The sequence below is a fragment of the Spermophilus citellus genome (genome assembly GCF_964194105.1).
Source record: "Spermophilus citellus genome assembly, chromosome: 2".
Classification (NCBI taxonomy): domain Eukaryota; kingdom Metazoa; phylum Chordata; class Mammalia; order Rodentia; family Sciuridae; genus Spermophilus; species Spermophilus citellus.
Window position 1 is genome coordinate 198,868,031 of NC_138183.1, and position 20,643 is coordinate 198,888,673.

A 20,643-nucleotide genomic window follows, 5' to 3' on the forward strand; every position below is an offset into this window, starting at 1 on the left:
CAGTCCCATGATTGTATTTTTAATAAATTATTTTTAGTTGTCAATGCCTGGCCATAATACATGAAGATTTATAGAAACAATAAAAGAAATGACCTGTTACCATTCATAGATTTTATTATTTTTTAATAAAGTCATTTATGTTAAGCACCATTAGCAACTTTCAATTATGAGTAGAAGTTTAATTTGAGAAAAAAAATTAGAAATGCACATAGACTAGATATTGGAAAGGACAAGAAGCATGCATCATAAAAAATGAGAAGACTAAATCAAGCATTTCATTGGCTGGTGAGATCCCAGGATCCTTTGAGAAATGTCATTTAATAATTCTAGAATGCTTTGAACAGTGCTTGGTAACCAACAATAAATGTCAGTCATTAATTTTAATTTTATTTTGGTACTCGGGAATGAACCCAGGAGTACTTAACTTTTCCAAGCCCTTTTTATATTTCACTTTGAGATAAGGTCTCACTAAGTTGCTTAGGGCCTCACTGAATTGTGGAGGTTGGCTTCCAACTTCTACTGCCTCCCTGAGTTGCTAGGATTACTGGTTTATACCACCGTGCCTGGCATCAATCATTATGTTTTTTGGCCATCAGTGAGGTGATCAAGGCATTCTTCTTTAAGATCACATACACAGTGATTGTGCACAACAATTAACAGTTAAATCAGGTATTCTAACAAAAACTCCTAGTTATACTTTGTTATGAATTATGTAGATGTGAATCAGTCTTTAAAATAATTGATGTAGATTCAGTGTTGGTGATCAAAACAGACTGCATAATAAGAATTGACTGAATGAAACAATGAATTAACAACAAATAACAAACAAGCAAAGCTGTCCTTGGCCACTCAGAAAAAATTGGTTTATAATGGGAAGAAAATACAACTATGCACCCTGAGTACTTAAACCATGGCGGTATGCTTTAACAAAGTCTTTCCATCAATATGATTTTATTATCTTTGGTAGTTGTAGATGGACAGAATACCATCATTAAAATGTATTGCATGATTTAAAAAAGTGTGGTTGAGGGGAGAAAGTACCCTTAACCTATGCTTTCTCTTCTCTTTTTCCTGTTTCAGCTGATTCATGACCATAGTAGCTTGATCATGCTGATCTTGAATCAAACAGATCTGACCCCAGCTTCGTTCATTCTTAATGGAATTCCAGGGCTGGAGGACATGCACATCTGGATTTCCTTCCCATTCTGCTCCATGTATGTTGTGGCTGTGGTTGGGAATTGTGGACTCCTCTACCTCATCCGCTATGAGGACTCCCTGCACAGACCCATGTACTACTTCTTGGCTATGCTTTCTCTAACTGACCTTGTCATATGTTCTAGCACAATCCCTAAAGCCCTCTGCATCTTCTGGTTTCACCTCAAGGAAATTGGATTTGATGAATGCCTGGTCCAGATGTTCTTCATCCATACCTTCACGGGGATGGAGTCTGGGGTGCTCATGCTTATGGCCCTGGACCGCTATGTGGCCATCTGCTACCCTCTGCGCTATTCAGTCATCCTCACCAATGATGTCATTGGAAAGGTTGGGCTCGCCACCTTCCTAAGAGGGGTGTTGCTCATTACTCCTTTCACTTTCCTCACCAAGCGCCTTCCCTACTGCAGAGGCAATGTCATCCCTCATACATACTGTGACCACATGTCTGTAGCCAAATTATCCTGTGGCAATGTCAAGGTCAACGCCATCTATGGTTTAATGGTAGCCCTCCTTATCGGAGGCTTTGACATCCTGTGCATCACAGTCTCCTACACCATGATCCTCCGGGCGGTGGTCAGCCTCTCCTCAGCAGATGCTCGGCAAAAGGCCTTCAGCACCTGCACCGCCCACATCTGTGCCATCGTCTTCTCCTACAGTCCTGCTTTCTTCTCCTTCTTTTCCCATCGCTTTGGGGGGCACACAATTCCTCCATCTTGCCACATCATCGTGGCCAATATTTATCTGCTTTTGCCTCCCACCATGAACCCTGTGGTCTATGGGGTGAAAACTAAGCAGATACGAGACTGTGTCATGAGGATCCTTTCAGGTTCTAAGGAAACCAAATCACACAACATAAAATAAATAAGCATGTGCAAGTGGAAAAGAAGAAAATAATTATATCTAAAATTTGCCTGTTTTTTTTTTTCAGGACATGATAAATTCCTTAGCTGTGTAAAATAATACATCTGTTTTAACCACATATATACATACAGATGGAGCTTGTAGAATTGTGCATTTTCCAAAAGTGCCTTGATAATTTTTAAGTCACTGGTATGTCCAGCAGTTTTCTTTGAATTTCACATTCTAATATGTGTGAAAAGTTGTCTAATAAGTATACCAAATTTCCCTTAAAAAGATCTCAGGAAAAATGAGCAAAGTCAAATAGTAATTTCCAGATTGATGGCCAGTAGTTACATTCTTCTGGAAATATGTGCTACATATTTCTTTTCTTTTTGTGGGGTCCAGGACTAGGAGTTGAACTTAGCAATTGAGCCATATCCCCAGCCCTTTTTTATTTTGGGGGGACAGAGTCTCACTAAGTTGCTGAGACTGGCATTGAACTTGTGCTTCAGTCTCTCTCCTAAGCTTACAGACATGCACCACCATGCCCGACTACATAATTCTTCCTTTTTTTTTTTTTTGGTTTTTGGATTTCCGTTATATATAACATTATGATTCATTTTGGCATAATTATACAATCATGAAATGTAATTTGCTCTAACTCAATCCCCAGTACTTCTCTTTTCCTAACCTCTACCCTTCCCTTGTTACCAACCTCTAGTATACTGATATTTGTTCTATATTTTTATAGTTTTTTAAAAATGTCTTTCTTCAGTGACTTCTTACTGAAGAAGAAGATGGAATACACCCCATGAAGTCATTACTATTATGAGTTTGAAGTCTTTCAGCATCTTGCTAGAATCATAATTTTAGTCTGACTAGGTCTTCCCTTGTCTGGCCACACACATAGTTATTTCACAACAGAATAATTGGACATTTAGTTTCCTTCAACAGACCTTTAAAGAGCACACTCTGGAAAGAGAGGTAGTTTTTTAAAACCAAATTTAAAGGTAATTATAATATATATTTGGTAGGAACCACATGAGAAGTGATCAAAATCCATTTCTTTTAGCTTATTTCCAGTTGTGAACACTATAAGGAAGTTAGAAACTGGATAAAATTTTCATATTTATTGCTTATTCACTAAACCAATTAGACAAGGAATATAGAGTAAACTGAATTTTAAACTTTTTATTTGTTTTATTTAATTTTACATAACTGTGGGATTCATTATATCATATTTGTACAGGCACATAACATAATTTTCCAATCTCTTCCTAAATACCTTTATTTTCCTCTTTTTCTCCCTCTCCCTGATCACTTGCCCTACTTTACTGGTCTCCCATCTATTATTTTTATTATTAATTTCAATTAGTGCATCATATACATATATGTGGATAAACTGTGATATAATTGTACATGAACAGCATAATTTGGCAGATTTATGTTTTCTCTCATATTCAGAAGTGAGAGAGAGAAAAAAGAAATTTAAAAAGAGGTGTTGGGTGTGGTAGTACAACCTGTAATCCCAGCAACTCTGGAGACTGAGGCAGGAGGATCACAAGTATGAGATCAGTCTCACCAGCTTAGCAAGATCCTATCTCAAAATAAAAAATAAAAGGGGTTGAGAATGTACTCAGTGGTAAACTGACCCTGGATTAAATTCCAAGGACTAGAACACAAAGGAGGGTGGGTGTTGATATTTAGGAAATCTTCAGGAAAGTGATATGGAATTTATTTTTCTATACAACTGCAGAATATTTGTTATCTATCCCACATTCAGTTAACTATAATCAAATTATACTTTTTATTTCATGAATCTTTCTATATAATCCTATTGCAAAATGTGCAAAATATGTGGCACATACATGGTTTAATGTATTTTATCTTCACTTATTCTTCTTCAGCATCATCGTCTGAAGCATTGTCTATGAACTAATTATTCCTCAGAGGAAGGCAGGCTCCAGGAACTGTTTTCCACATGTACCTATAGGGCACTCTTCTTCAGACAATCCAAGATGTTTTTCCTTCTCTCTTAATCCTCCAACTATACTCCTATTTCCTATCTCCCTTGATTCTCTAATTAATCTCCCCAGTAGTTTTGGCATATATTTTCATACATGTTTCTTTGAAAACAGATGTTATCATTAGTCATTTTGTTTCAACTTAAATCTGCTTTGTTATTCTAAAGATTTGAACCTATTTCTTACATTCCCACTGAGCAGATTAATATATGTTTCTCTTGGTATTTATTTTTCATATTTACTGACTAGTAACATTAATTTATATTTGTTTCAAAACTAATAAGGCTAGATACAACTTCTGTTTAAACATGTGTCTCCTAACTTTGCAACAGAGAAATTCAGTTGTGTTTCTATACACTAAACAAATACTCCAAAAAGAAAATCAAGAGAACAACCTCTTTTTTAATGATATAGAAGTGAATGAAATCCATGGAAATAAGTTTACCCAAGCAAGCAAAAGATTTGTGCAGTGAAAAAAAATCAAACTGAAAATATTAAAGATAACACAAAAAATTGGAACGATGTTCCATATTCTTGAATTAGAAGACTTGCTATTGTTAAAATGCTGTTTTTAAAATACCCTTATTACTCAAGGTGACCTATAGACACATCACAATCTATAGGTAACAATAATTTTTTATAGAAATAGAAAAATGTCATAATATTCATATGGAACCACAAAGAAGTCTGAATATTGAAAATGATTTTGAGAAAGAAGAATAAAGTTGGAGACTCAGATTTATTATTTCAAAACACCTTATAAAACCCCACTCATTAAAGCAATTTAGTAAATTCAAACAGTTTGAGACATAAATAGACATCGACCTATGGAAGAAAACAGAGAATTCAGAAATAAACTCTCACTTGTAGGGTCAACTAACCTTCGACAAGGGGGAAAGAATAAACAATAGGGAAAGGATGGTCTCTTCAATAAAAGATTTTGGTGAAATAGAATGTCCATATGCAAATGAAAAAAGTGGATGCTTATTAATTTGTAATTTTTAATTATAATTGTAAATAAAATAGAAATTGTTGTGATACATTCCATCATGCACAACACATATTTGGTATATCTGTCTCCCCTAGCCCCACTACCTTACCTTTTTCCTTCTCTGATCCCCAATTCCTAGTCTACTGGTCTCCCTTATATTTTCATGAGGTCCCTTTCTTTCCTTTTTTATCTCTAGAGAGAAAACATATGACCCGTGACTGAGTCTGATTAATCTCACTTGGCATAATGTTCTTCAGTTCCATCTGTTTTTCTGTGAATTGGTAAATTTTTTTTCTTTATAGCTTAACAAAGCTCTATTGTATTCTATACCACATCTTTTTCTATTCATTCATTGGTTGTCAGACACTTAAGTTGGTTCCATGACTTGACTCTTGCAAATTGTTGCTGCTAGAAAAATTGGTAAGCAGATATCACTATTGTATGCTGACTTTAATTATTTTGAATAAATATCAAGGAGTAGCATAGCTGTGAGCGCTTCTAACACACACACACACACACACACACACACACACACACACACAAAAGGGACTCGAAGTGGTTTGTAGTCTTAAATATAAGACCTAAAACCTTAAAACTGTTAGAATAGATCATAGTGAGATCATGCACCCTGAGATCCCTTGTATCTTCTCTTACTTCAACAGCATTTGGATGAAACATACCCACAGACTCCCTCTCTTATGCCCTCCAGTCATTTTCACATCTCCTGACCTATCACAACCACTAGGAACACACCTCTGCTTCCGGGAAAGCTATGTTTATGCTTCTTTGTTGCTAATTTTTTTATTTAGTTCCTTATTGCTGATAAAATCTGTCAGAATTGGATTTTTCAGAATTCTTGATACTAATTAAAAGCATTTAGAAATTAGAGAAATGGTTAATCAAGAAAAAAAAACTAGCTGAGTCTTTGTAAAAGAGATTTTGGTGTTCTTTTAACAATTATAGTAAATGTCATATAATGTAGAATTTATTTCAATGGCTTTTATTGCATTAACACTACTAAGGCCTTTAACACTATATAATTCCCAAAATGTTTTATTCCACCCCCCAAAAAATGTCATACATTTTTTAATTTTTTTTTATTAGCTACACATGACATTACAATGATCTTGGCACTTCATACATGTGAATCAATTGGGATATAATTTCTCATTTTTCTGATTGTACAGATTGCAGAATCACATTGGAATATAGTCACCTATATACATACAGCAATCATAATGTCTATTATTCTGCTGCCCTTTTTATCCCCCCCTTCTTCTCCCCTCCCCTCCATCACTTCTCTCTATCCAATCTAATGAGACACACTTTTTTTTTCTTTTTCCTCCTCACAACATCATACATGTATTCTGTATAATGATTAGGATCTCCTACCATCTTTTGTGCAACTCCCCTTCTCCCTCCTTTTCCCTCCCACCACTCTTCCCTATTTAGTGGTAATCTTCTTCTCATGCTCTTCCTCCCTATCCCATTATGAGACACCCCCACCACCTTATATCAGAGAAGACATTCAGCATTTGTTTTTTAGGGATTGGCTAACTTCACTTAGCATAATCTGCTCTAATGCCATCCATTTCCCTGCAAATGCCATAATCTTGTTATTTTTTAGTGCTGAGTAATATTCAATTGTTTATAAGTGCCACATTTTTAATCCATTCATCTATTGTAGGGCACCTAGGTTGGTTCCACAGTCTAGCTATTGTGAATTGATATTGAATAAACATTGATGTGGCTGTGTCCCTGTAGTATGCTCTTTTTAGGTCTTTTGGGTATAGTCCAAGAAGGGGAATAGCTGGGTCAAATGGTGGTTCCATTTCCAGCTTTCCTAGGAATCTCCATACTACTTTCCAAATTGGCTGAACCAATTTGCAGTCCCACCAGCAATGTATGTGTGTACCTTTTTCCCCACATCTTCACCAGCACTTATTGTTGTTTGACTTCATAATGGCTGCCGTTCTTATGGGAGTGAGATGGTATCTTTTGATTGCTAGAGATGTTGAGAATGTTTTCATGTATTTATTGATTGATTGTATATCCTATTCTGAGAAGTGTCTGTTGAGGTCCTTGGCCCATTTTTTGATTGGGTTATTTGTTTTCTTTGAATGTCACTTCCTTCTTCTAGTCCCTGGTATCCACAATTTCTTCCAAATCTATGAATCTACCTATTCTGCATATTTCAAATGAATGGAATAATATAATACCTGATAATGTCTGTCTTTTTATACCTAACATACAGCTCCCAAGGTTTGTCCATGTTGTAGCATGTTTCTATATTTCATTCCCACTTATGACTGAATCATAGTTCATTGTATGAATATGCTACATTTGTTTATCTATTCATCAATTGAACAGATTTAGCTTCTTTATAACTTTTAGCTATTGTGCATAATGCTGACATTAAACTTTTGTAAAAATTTTAACAGAACTATGTTTTCAGTTGTTTTGGGTTTACAGTTGTCAATGGAGTTTCTGGGTGGTGCAATAAATTCTTTAACTTTTTGAAGAAATTCCAAACTATTTTCCACAGTCACTGAATCATTTTTATATCTTTGTCAGCCACATACAAAGATTTCAATACTTTTATATCATCTCAAACATTTGTTATTTTGGATATTTTTGAAAATTTATATGCAGCCATCCTAGTGTGTATAAAGTAGAATTTTTTTGTAGGCATTTATTGTTTTTTTTTTTTTATTTTGTTTTGTTTGTACTGGTGACTGAACTGAAGGGCACTTCAGCACTGAGCTACATCCTAGTTATTTTTTTTTTTTAATTTTGAGACAGATTCTCTAAGTTGCTAAGGGTCTTGCTAAATTGTTGAGGCTGACTTTAAACTTGGGATGATCCTGCTTAACTTAAGTTATGGAGATTACATGAGTGCTCTACCATGACCAGTTCATTATAGTTTTAATTTGCATTCCCCTAATGACCAGTGTTTTTGATGATCTTTTCATACATGTCTTACCCATTTATGTATTTTCTTTGGAGAAATGTCTATTAAAATACTTTTCCCATTTGTTAATTGCATTGTCTTCATTGTTGAATTGTAATAATTTGTTATGTTTTCTTGAAACTAAATTCTCCTAATGCCTGTGATTAACAAATATTCTTTCACATTTTGTCAGCTGTTTTTCACTTTGGATAATATACTATTATGCACAAAATTTTCTTTTGTTTAAATTCCAATGAAGTCCAATTTATTTGTCACCTCCTTCCCAACCCCACATTGCCACCATGATCATCCTTTTGGAGATATATCTAAAGAAGCATGGAGCAATTAAAGGCATGAAAATTTGAAATCATTTTTTCCTAAGAGTTTTAAGATTGTAACTTTTATATTTATACAGCTAATTCATTTTGAGCTAACTTTTGTGTATGATCTGAGATAGAAGCCTTTGCTTCTACCCCTCATACTCATTTCTCCTCCTCTTCTTCTTCACATACTGATATCCATGCTTTTCATTGCCATCAAAATTAATTTTTATTTTTTTCAAATTAATAAAATATGGGATTTTTTTAAATTATCAAATTAAAGAAATGTAAAATTAAAATTAATCATTTTAATATTGCAATTCTCACCACTGAGTTATTATCACAAGGTTTAACATCTAATTATTTATAGTTCAATATGCATGCATAACAAACCTTAATTTCACATTATTTTTACTATAAGGACAGTTGTCCATATCCCCAGAGTAAAGTGAGTTAATTTTATTAACAATTAAATTATGATGTATTGAAATCATTTAATTTGTTTTTAGATCAGTGTTATATTACTTTGGTTTAAGTGTGGATTTTTTACTAGAAGTTTTGCAAATGTTCTCAACATAATTTAATATGTATTCATAATAATCTCAAACTTATACAATGATGTAATAACTATCACCAACCTCACTAGAAGTTAAACTGCACTAAAACAAGAGCCCATATTTTCTGATCTTTTTTAATAGCTCCTAACCTTATTTAGGGAGTACTAAGAGTTCAATGATGTGATTTAGATGTAGACATGTAAAAAAAAAAATGAATACAAGAACACCTGAAGCTTTGCTTACAAGTGATTGAAACATTCTGTACTTAATGCTTTTAACTTGTTCACTACTAGGCTTTTTGCAGAAACACAACTCAGCACCAAATGTTAAAAATATGTAATTTATTAAAGATAGCTTGGGTTCATTCTTATCTCCCACCAACTGTGTACATGCTATGACACAAACACACAGATACAGGCACACATGAATAGAGTGATATCCTTATTTATGTTTCATGCATTCTTTTTCCCCCTCCCATGGTGTTGATTCCCACACCAGTACCTGTGTTTCTGACACAGGATCTGAAGTATTCCCTTGGGATATTTAACAGATTTTCCTTTAAAGGCTCAGTTCAACAGTAGTTATCAAGGTGTTTAAATATACATATATTGTAGAGATGTGATTATTTTTAGGAAGACCCTGAACACCCCGACCAGACTACGTTCAATGTTTTGCTGACCAAAAGCTAGGTATTAAAAGGCATACATAGTGGGGCTAGTGGCAGGAAATTTTTTTAAGCAATAAGTTGCATTGGAGAGAGGCTTTGGTTGCATATAAGTTGGCTGTGGTAGTTTCAGAAATACAGTTATGATTCCATTCATCATGTTTGAAAGCAGAAATGTAATGAAAGATTGGGTTTTCTTGGAAAATGTTTTTATTTTTATAGTATTTTTATATATTTTATTGGCTCATTCTAGTTGTACATAATGGTGTGGTTTCTGTTACATGTTCATATATGCACACAATATAACCATATACTTTGGTCAACATCATTCTCCAGTATTATCCCTTTCAAAAATGTTTTTGAAAATTATTATCAGGCTACAATTCAGTTAAACTTTTCATTATGGTTACAATTGTTATTTCCCCGATGAAACAGAAATAGTTGGATCCACTATAATGCAAGTCAGATAAAAACAAAAAAACTACCCCTGACTGAAAGAAATGGGACTAGCTAGAGAATAGTGACTAGTCTTTCATCATAATCAGAACACTTTGCCTCTCCCCTGCCGTCCTTTCATTCCTCAGAATGGGAAAATAATCTTCTTTGGTTCATTTTGTGAAGGGCTTGGTTATGACTGTTTCATCCACTTAGGTATCAGCAACTATCTGGAGGGACTGCTGTCATGTTCAGAGAAAGAGTGTGGATCATAAAGATGATCTAGTGAAGAAACAAATTCATTATCTATGAGATTTGTGAAGAAAAATAGACATCAGATGCTATCTGTGTTATACTTTATAAATGATGGTATTTGTGTACTAATGTCACCATTTCCATACAGCTGTCTACATCCATGGAATATTATGAGTTAATTTTCCTTGAAAGCACAATTACATCTTGATGCATTGAAACTATTAGAAATTGACTTGGGGAAAATTCTAAATTATTTTGAGATTAATATCATATTATTTTGGTATAAATATGGATTTCTTACTGACAATTTTTCAAATATACTTAACATGGGACAAAAGATTCAAGTAACATTTAAGTCAGCTTTAATAATTAAAGCTACAGTTACAAAAACAGCAGGTCTAAAGGTATTTATTTATATTGTATTTAGGAAAGATGTTCTTCAAGTTATATAACAAGTAATCTTGGAAATAAATTTTCTTTTTAAATTTAAGGATATCCATGCTTTCCCTAATTTCAATATTTGCTTTTCTTGAGTCGTCACAAAGTCAAGATTGACTACTCAAGTGTTTTAAGGAAAAATTAGTAATGGTACTCATTTTTTCCCTAGCAACTTATGAATATTCAGTATATACTATCCAAATATTTATAAAAAAACAAATTTCAAGATTAATTTTATTTCCTGGTAATGAAGTATATATGGTTATATGTATTCATATACATATGTGTGCATATAGGTGTATATATACCCACATACAAGATTTATTATAAATTTATTTCTTTTAATAATATCTGGGAAAACATGCTGTATGCAAACACAAACTACACATTTATAAGCCTGACAAAAGAACTTTGATGGAAATTTTGGTATTCATGAAACATGATTTTAGTATAAACAAGTTTTTTTTTCCAAAAGGATAATCATAAGTCTTTTGTTAGCCTTGCCATTATTGGTTTAATATAAACCATTGGTGCTAAAGAAGGAACTGAGGATCAGATAATACACTGTTTATATGATGCAAAGGATAGAGCCATTTAAAAAACTCTGTGTACTAACAAAGCAAGAAGAAAATTATTTCACTGCTTGATATTTGTTGTGACAGAATTTACCGAATCAGAAATAAAACAGTTGGTATATGAGCTTCAAACGACCTACATTAAGATTTTTAAAATTGCTTTCCAACATGATCAAGATCTAACATTTTCTTGTTTTTATTTTTATGTGTAATGAACTTAATATTTCTATCACTTTTAGTATGTTTTTATTATGCCTGTGTGTTTTCTATCTACCCAGAAAATCCTAGTGCATACTTTGAGGGAGATTTATATATTATGTACCTCCTTTTAATTGTATTAAAATATTTTTTAAAAATCACTCTGAATTATGACCAATTGCTAGTGTAGTTCAAATAACTTATTTCTCAAACAAGTGTATTTAAGTTGCCTACTACATTATGCTTTTATGCTTTCTTGGAATTTCCCCTATTTTCTCCAATTCATGATGGATTTCTGAAAAATCTGTTTCCTGATATTTATGAGGTAGATATTTTGGTTTCATTTCTTCTGGTAATTGTAGTTCCTTTTATACTTTCCAAGTAATAATATTTAACAATTCTTAAAGTCGAGTATTAAATATGATTAACTAAGCCAGGATGCTGATTGTTGTTTTCTTTCTAGAAAAACTGAAGGTTCTCAAGAAAAGATCTATGAATACTGAAACTAAGAATGTCTCCGGTAGAATGAGGTTCCTGCTTGAGCACTCTGAACCTTACCAATTGATGAGATTCACCTAATACCCAATGTTCCAATCAGCTTTCTAAAGCCTCTTTGGTATGAATTAATAATTAAGAATAATAGATGCTTGGAAATATTTTAAAGAAATTTTTATAAATAAAATACAGAAAAAAAAACTATAAAAATAAGTAATCAAAATAGAAAATGTGAAAACAGCATATGAAGCAGAAATGCATCATAAGTATGTTTGTATGTGATATATATATATATATATATATATATATATATATATATATATACACACACACACACATATATAAAACATTTATTTGTCAGATTCAAAGGAAATAAGATTTTGGAACTTTTCTATAAAGCAGATGAAAAAATAGATTCAACATAGGAAAAATTTCTAAAAAGAAAAGAAGGATAAGTGCATAGAATAGTTAATTTGATTAAAAGAAGTTGTGGAAAAATAATAAAGAAATAGTGGGAAATTAATTCTTTCAAACTTAAAACAATTTTTAAAACCAAAGGTCATAGATTTTTAGACTCAAAAACTGCAGCATGTACAGGGACTGGGGTTGTGGCTCAGTGGTATAGCACTCCCCTAACACGTGCAGGGTGCTGGGTTCAATCCTCAGTACCACATAAAAATAAATACATAAATAAAGTAAAGGTATTGTGTCCAATTACAACTCAAACAAAAAGGCTTAATGTACTAATGTACGTCCATTATCCCTATAAATATCATTATATTCACGAGCATAGACGTGTTCAAATATTCTCAAATACATGTCAGGGAAAAAAACAAAAGCAATGGATGAATAATTCATATACAGAAGATCAAATTTCAGAATTGTTCTTTTAATATCTACACTGACATCTAGGAGATTGATAGACCAATGTTTGCAAAATATTGAGGGAAAAGAACATAGAACCTCAAATTCTAAAACCATCAAAATCATGTATAGAATATGCCATATACAAACATTAATATTCTCTTTAAGAAAATATTTTCCATGCCATCATTAAAATATATAAAGAAGAAAAATCAAATCCACACATAGTAATGTCAAATGTGTGGTAGATGAAAGGGAATTTCTGGTTCAGAATTATGTAGCAAACCTAGGGAACAACTATATTTCATAGAAAGTAGAAAGTTCCCCAACATGTACTGATGGAAGGTCCAGAAAAATAACTGTCAAGAGCATAATATTAAAAATGTTTTATTATTCTCATAATCTGTTCAAAAATCTTCAGATGTCTATAACAAATCCTAAATAAAATAAAATAATGAATAAACAATATAGAATGGCTAACAAAATACATGTGTCTTATCCAGATACTTAGCAAGGAGTTAATACCTATATTATGATAAAATATAAATCTTAAATAATAATTTGAAAAGATAATTTCACAGAATAAAGTAACGATAGAATGAATGTATGTGTTGTACAGGAATGCAAAGGGCAGAGCAAGTATAGACCTGAAACAGGTGAGAGGGAATGCCTGAGAGGATGCGAACTTCCACAGACAGATAGTGGAGCTGGTTGTTTGTATTGTTATGATTCTCTTTAAAGTACAAATTAATTTTAAAAAAATAAATACATATTCTGTGGCAAGACGTAGAAAAATAATTTCAAAACAAAAGGCCAGAGAAGTGTTAAGTTTTGTACTGGTACATGAAGAAACCACATCTATATAGTGCTTCTACTTAATTATGAAATTATTGCTCAGATTTTATTGAGAATTAAAATGACTGAATACAAATAAAATTCTTAGTAGGGTACCTTCTATGTAATAATAATAAATATGACCAATTAATTAAAAATAAGAACAACAGTAAATGCATCCCCAGAATATCTGCTATGTCACTCATGAGATGATCAATGACTTTCTCCTTAAGAACATACCCAAATGGTGGCATGTAGAGTTATGAACAATTATAGACATAACAAAAATATTATCAGAATGCTCATATTACACTTAACCATAATTTATGAATATTGTATCTATGTCCTTTTTGTCTTGAAACAATAGCAACAGAACCTGGTGAATAGTAGGTGCTAAATATGTATATATTGAATGCATTGATAAGTTAATGAATTAACAAATGACACATGTGTTATTGAGACTTTATTTAAGTAAATATTACCTGTCATTGTAAGTTTGGTTATTTGATATTGAAGTGCACTATTTAATAAGTAAAAGTCAGAGACAACACTACTAAGACGTTTTTATTTTTCTACCTTTCCTAATCTTGAAAGGTCAAAAACTAAAACAAACAAAAACTAAAACAACACAAGCCTCCAGAAGACTACCAAGCTAATCATGCCATTGCTGAATCAAACAGATGTGACCCCAGCTTCATTCATTCTCAATGGAATCCCAGGGCTGGAGGACATGCACATCTGGATTTCCTTCCCATTCTGCTCCATGTATGTAGTGGCTGTGGTTGGGAATTGTGGACTCCTCTACCTCATCCGCTATGAGGACTCCCTGCACAGACCCATGTACTACTTCTTGGCTATGCTTTCTCTAACTGACCTTGTCATGTGCTCCAGCACAATCCCTAAAGCCCTCTGCATCTTCTGGTTTCACCTCAAGGAAATTGGATTTGATGAATGCCTGGTCCAGATGTTCTTCATCCATACCTTCACAGGGATGGAGTCCGGGGTGCTCATGCTTATGGCCCTGGACCGCTATGTGGCCATCTGCTACCCTCTGCGCTACTCAGCCATCCTCACCAATGATGTCATTGCAAAGGCCGGGCTTGCTACTTTCTTGAGAGCAGTGCTGCTCATCATTCCCTTGATTTTCATCACCAAGCAATTACCCTATTGCAGAGGCAACATGATACACCATACTTACTGTGATCAGCTATCTGTAGCCAAGCTATCCTGTGGAAATATCAAGGCCAATATAATCTATGGTCTGATGGTTGCCTTCTTGATTGGGGGCTTTGACATCTTGTGCATCACAGTCTCCTACACCATGATCCTCCGGGCGGTGGTCAGCCTCTCCTCAGCAGATGCTCAGCAAAAGGCCTTCAGCACCTGCACTGCCCACATCTGTGCCATCGTCTTCTCCTACAGTCCTGCTTTCTTCTGTTTCTTTTTTAACCGTTTTGGAGGCCACACAATCCCTCCATCTTGCCACATTATTGTGGCCAATATTTATCTGCTTTTGCCTCCCACCATGAACCCTATTGTCTATGGGGTAAGAACAAAGCAAATACGAGACTGTGTCATGAAGATCCTTTCAGGTTCTAAGGAGATCAAATCCCAGAGTGCATGAAAGACACATTTCTCAGGAAAAGGGAAGAGGATCCAGGGAAAGAGAATAGGAAAAATGATAGTTTTTTCTACTTATTTAGTCAGAGGCTAGTGATGCCTTCCTGAGAGTCCCATTTTGTCCATGACAAGAGGGTGTTGAATGGTACATCCCTATTAAATAGTCTCAAATTCCAAGTCACTAACAGGTCCTTTCTCTGAGTTTTTATTCTCCACAATTCTATGAAGAACTTTTCTTACATTTAATCCACATTTCCATGAACAAACATGAGGGGAATTGGAGTCAATTTTCAGTAGAAGTGTCCAGAGGATGGAGATCATGAGACCATATACTAATTCATCTTGTTTTCAAAATAGTGATCAGAATGTCCAGTTTGAAGGGCAGTTGTGACTTCCCCCTACAAAATGCACGCTGTCATTACCAAAATTCCTCTACTGTCACAATGTGATCTTCCTAATGGATAAGCTATGAAACATACATGAGGACTTTAGTGTGAAATTTAACTTTTTGGAGTTTTAATTTGTAAATATGTCCACTGATCACATTTCTCCCAAGTTGATCCAAACAATACACTTCCCCACAGACTAAAGAGATACATAGTTCTTTCCAAGATCACCTTCAATATCAAACACACTAGAGAGATAGAGAAGTCCTTTACTTACACTAAGAAGAATAAAAATAAATATTTTCTTAAGAACATAGTATAAGGGAGGTACAAAAATACTTACCTTGCCTTCTTCGTATTTGAGAAGGAAACTCATGAAATAAGCTACATTCTCTAATTTTTAAGATTTTTACAAATTAATAATTAGAGGACAGACTTAAAAAATAGTGCTTTGATGTGATTCTACATCATGTACAACCAAAAGAATGAGAAGTTATACTCCATTTATGTATGATGTGTCAAAATGCATTCTACTCTCATGCATATCTAATTAGAACAAATAAAAAAATAGTGTTTGATATTAATGTCAACAAAGTGATATCAATTAAATAGGAATACACAATAAAGTCAATGATTTAATCTCTCCCCATTCAACAAATAAGAATGCAAATATATTCACCTGAATCAAATAACATGTACTCATGAATTTCTATTTAATGATGGTATTTCTTTCTGTTATTCTTATTTAAAAATCCTACAAAATAGCCATGCCACTACTCAAAATACAATCACCCCTTTAACTACTTAATTAAAGGAAAGCTTCTGTTAAAAGAAAAAAAAAAATTAACATTCACTTTCTTCATTTTCTCCACCAAAATCACTCTTCCTGAACTTGGCATTTATCCCAGTTTTCTTGAATTGCTTTTGTCAATTTAACCTGTGCCTTTCATGTTAAATTGCATAGATAGTTCTCTGTTCTCATCTAACAGAGCCTCTCAGAAACTCTATCAGAAAAAGAAAAAGAAAAACAAAAAACACTATTATTTATTTATTTCTTCTGCCTTGAAACACTACTTCAAAAACACTGATCAATTCATTTTTTTAACTTCAGAAACACTAATCATTTCATATTTTCCTTGCTGAAGACATATCACAAGCACCAGAGTTATATGATGACATTGGATATCTTTGCCTTGCTTTTGAAGCAGATGGGAATGATTTTAAATAATCTCAGTTGAGTGTCATGCATACTGGGTTTTGTACATATACTTTCTTAAGCTAACAAGACTTGGTTGAACTGAGTGTTTTTCTTATAAATCAGCATAGAACTCTATAAAATCATTTTTTCGATGCTTTATGTGCATATAAAATAATTATAAGTTTCTTAGTTTAATTTTAATATAGTAAAAATATTTAAAAGTGAACTTTGCCTGGTAAGTCATGCATTATCATTGTGGTGAACATGATGTGATCATAATCTTATTTCAAAATATCACTATTGATAACTAATATTTCAATTATATTTTTATAAAATCATGAAGAAACTATGTGCATATTTTGTTTATACTGTCTGTAATGAAATTGCTTTTGAAATTAGTGTTAAATACTTTGCAAATGAATTGAACCATCTTTTCCTATTTTACCAAGTTATGGTGATACTTTGCATAATCCAAGAATAATCTATCTTGAAGTGTACTCATCAAAATAGAGAAACAATATGGCTCTGTTGTTTTTTTAACAGCATATTTACTTATTAGAAGAAAAACAGTGAGCTGTATTGGTTTGGATGGAATATTAACTTCTTTAGTAAATTTGCTCTATTTGTATTTGCATTTGCATTTCTTGTGTTACTTTTTATTGTCAATTTTGTTAGGAGCTATTGTTTGTAATTTGATTGGCACTCTATATTGAACTCATGTAGTTTATTTTTTTGCAGGGTGATTTTACTTGGGAGGGAGCTCAAATGTGACTTACGCTCTGAATTTTCCTTATTTCTCAGAGATGTATCTAAATTAATAATATTTTTACATGTAAGCTTTTCTTTCCACTAATCTTATATATTCTTATGCTTTACCTCTGGTTTTGTTGTTTTAATTTCTGCCCTTGTTCTTTTTAAGTAACACATATTTATTGTAAAAATAAATGGTATTTACTGTGGCATTCCCATACATGAATATATGGAGCTTAGTGCAGTTCTATCCTCTTCTACACCCTGAATCCTATTAAAATTATCTCCTTCTCTACTTTCAGGATCCCATTTTTTGTTGTTTCCATATGTGAGCAAAAACACAATATCTGCCTTTCTGTATCTGGTATATTTTGCTTAATATGATATCTTCCAGTTCCATTCATTTTCCTGCAGATGAAAGAATTTCATAACTCATTACATTTGAATGATACTCTGTTCTGTATTATTGTGTTCTTTATCCATTAATCTATTGACCGCCTCATAGAAGAATGAAATTATGCCATTTGCTCCTGCAAAAGAGATCATCATGTTGAGCAAAATAAATCAGAAAGACATATATTACATATTTTCTCTCATATGATAAAACTAAAATAAATGGGGGGAAGTATATCATGAATGTGAATGTAGCACTATTAGTGTAAAGGAAGAGAATCAGGGTAGAGAAACAAGAAGACAAAATGGAGGTAATAGGGAGTGAATATAACCATGTTATAACCATGTACAATACGTGACACAATGAAACAAACTATACTATATAAGAAAAATTTGAAGTAAATTTTGATGACAGCGTTCCATGTGATATTTAGCACATGTTTTGGAAAGAGCATAAGTAACTCAGTAACAACATTAAAAGCAAAAGGAAATGAATAAAGGAACATATGAATCGTCATCTGTGAATGATTGAATCATTTTGTACTTAAATACTTTCTATCTGTATCTCACAAGGCCTTAAATACAAAGAAATGTCTAGAAAATACTATTGAAATCATGATTTTTATTAAAAATAACATGATCATTCTCACTCCCTTTAGTATTCATATGCTCATGTGCAAACATGCACATAGGTACACACAAATGAAATTATTTCACTTTTTTATGTATTATCACATAGGCCATAGAAAGCTCCTGAAATCTTTATTTCACTTCCCTAAAATTAATGTTGTTTCCACACCAACTCTGATATATCCTTCAGGATATATAAAATAAACCTTCTTTTAAAGGTTCAGTTTAATTCTACAGATATCAAAGGATTTAGACAGTGAGTACAAGGCATATATATATATGGTAGAATTCTGATATTTTTTGAATAAGACCCAGAATAGCTACATAAGATTGTTTCCATTTCCCTGTTTTGTCATTCAAAAGTGAGGTGTTAAAGGACATGCAAAGGGGGTACTACTTACAAAGTATTTTTTGTTGATATTAGTAGGTACATTGGCGAGAGCTGCTTTGAATATAACCTAATTCGTAACTATGACCTCAGAAATACAGTTTCGATTCCACCCACCTAGTTTAAAACAGACAACATTGAGAAGATTGCTTTTGTCTTTGAAAATGTTTACTTTTTACAATTATTAGATTTCTATACAGTGCTACTTTTCATAATGAGTATGAATATTTGTTTTCCCTAGACAAATTGACAGTATTGGAAATGGTAGAAATCAGGTATAAATTGAAATGGAAAAGAACCAAATTAATGCCATTTTGTTCTGACCTGACTCCATGTTATGGTTACTTAACAGGTTTCTTTTCAGCCTTCTGACATCTGGATCTCTGTGGACAGTACAGTAGGACCTTCCTGCATCTCTAACTATGGCCCTTATGTTTAACAAAGATGACTCTGAAATATGTCATCAAACAATTTTCTCATGTAATCAAAATATCTGTCTCATCAGAGTTTTTCTGACCTATATGTGCTAATTGTTCTTGTGATTTTTGCCTTTATGAACTCTATATCTCCAACATTCAGTTGCTGGGAGTTCTTTGATGTGGTAGCCTGCCATACTCATTAAAGGACTTTTCTCCCATTTCTATTCAGCTCAATATGTGTGATAGTTTGTAATTCTCATGCACTCTGTAACAGAATCACCCATGAGACGAAGAAAGAGCTAGAGAAGTGTTGTTAATCACGGCCTGTACCCTATTGTTTTTACCTGTCCTTCCTTGTTCCTCCAGAGAAGAATCTAATTAAACTGCTCTTTTCAACATAGACTTAGACATGACTATGTTTCACTCATCTTAGCAGAAGTGACTGGAATGAGCCCACAGTCACGTGGACAGAAGAACTTGGGTTGAAAAAATTGAGTATGATCATCTGAGGAAATAAACTTACCATTTATGGGTTTTGAAGTGAGAATAAACACTGGATGCTTTCAAAATAATATTTTGTAAGCAGTGATGCTCTTGTTCAGAGTTATTACTTCAGTTGACCTTACACAGAATAATGTGTGCCCATTTTCCCTGCAGAAATGTAAAGACATATGGTATTAAAAGCATTTTAGATGCATTGTAAAATGTCTGGTTTAATTTGTTCTTAGTTCTATATATTATTTGGTATCAGTTAGAATTTTAACCCAGAGATTTAAAAATACAATGAACATGAGACATAGACTTTTGTTACAATAAAACCAATATTACCAATTAAAATTATAACTGTGAAGGTGTGATGAGAGACATAGATAGGATATTTAGAGAGAGTTTGGGAATATAAACTCTTGAGAATACAACAAATGTCACCTCAGCTATATATATCCTATTATCAACTAAGGGCATCTATGTTTTCCCCATTTTTTCTACTTGTTTTTGTTACATCAACACCTAATAGTTAAGAGTTGACTCTTAAGTCAATTTTATTGAGAGCGAGTGTTATGGTTTGGATTTGAGGTGTCCCCCAAAAGCGCATGAGTGAGACAATACAAGAAAGTTTAGAGGTGTAATGATTCTGTTATGAGAGCCTTAACTGAATCAGTACATTAATTCCCTAATAGGGATTAACTGGGTGGTAAATGTTGGC

The 20,643-nt window shown here is 33.1% G+C and overlaps 2 protein-coding genes across 2 annotated transcripts; both read left to right on the top strand.

Annotated features, from left to right (window-relative positions):
- Positions 1-1,107: 1,107 nt before the first annotated feature.
- LOC308634756 (olfactory receptor 52N4-like) lies at positions 1,108-2,076 on the top strand (the record flags this gene model as incomplete). Its single annotated transcript, XM_081268824.1, has 1 exon — positions 1,108-2,076. One exon carries the CDS (start codon positions 1,108-1,110, stop codon positions 2,074-2,076), a length of 969 nt encoding a protein of 322 aa, XP_081124950.1.
- A 12,237-nt stretch (positions 2,077-14,313) lies between these two features.
- Positions 14,314-15,279, top strand: LOC308634766 (olfactory receptor 52N4-like; the record flags this gene model as incomplete). The annotated part of the gene is made up of 1 exon (XM_081268835.1): positions 14,314-15,279. The coding sequence occupies one exon, from the start codon at positions 14,314-14,316 to the stop codon at positions 15,277-15,279; it is 966 nt and encodes a 321-aa protein (XP_081124961.1).
- Positions 15,280-20,643: the final 5,364 nt, after the last annotated feature.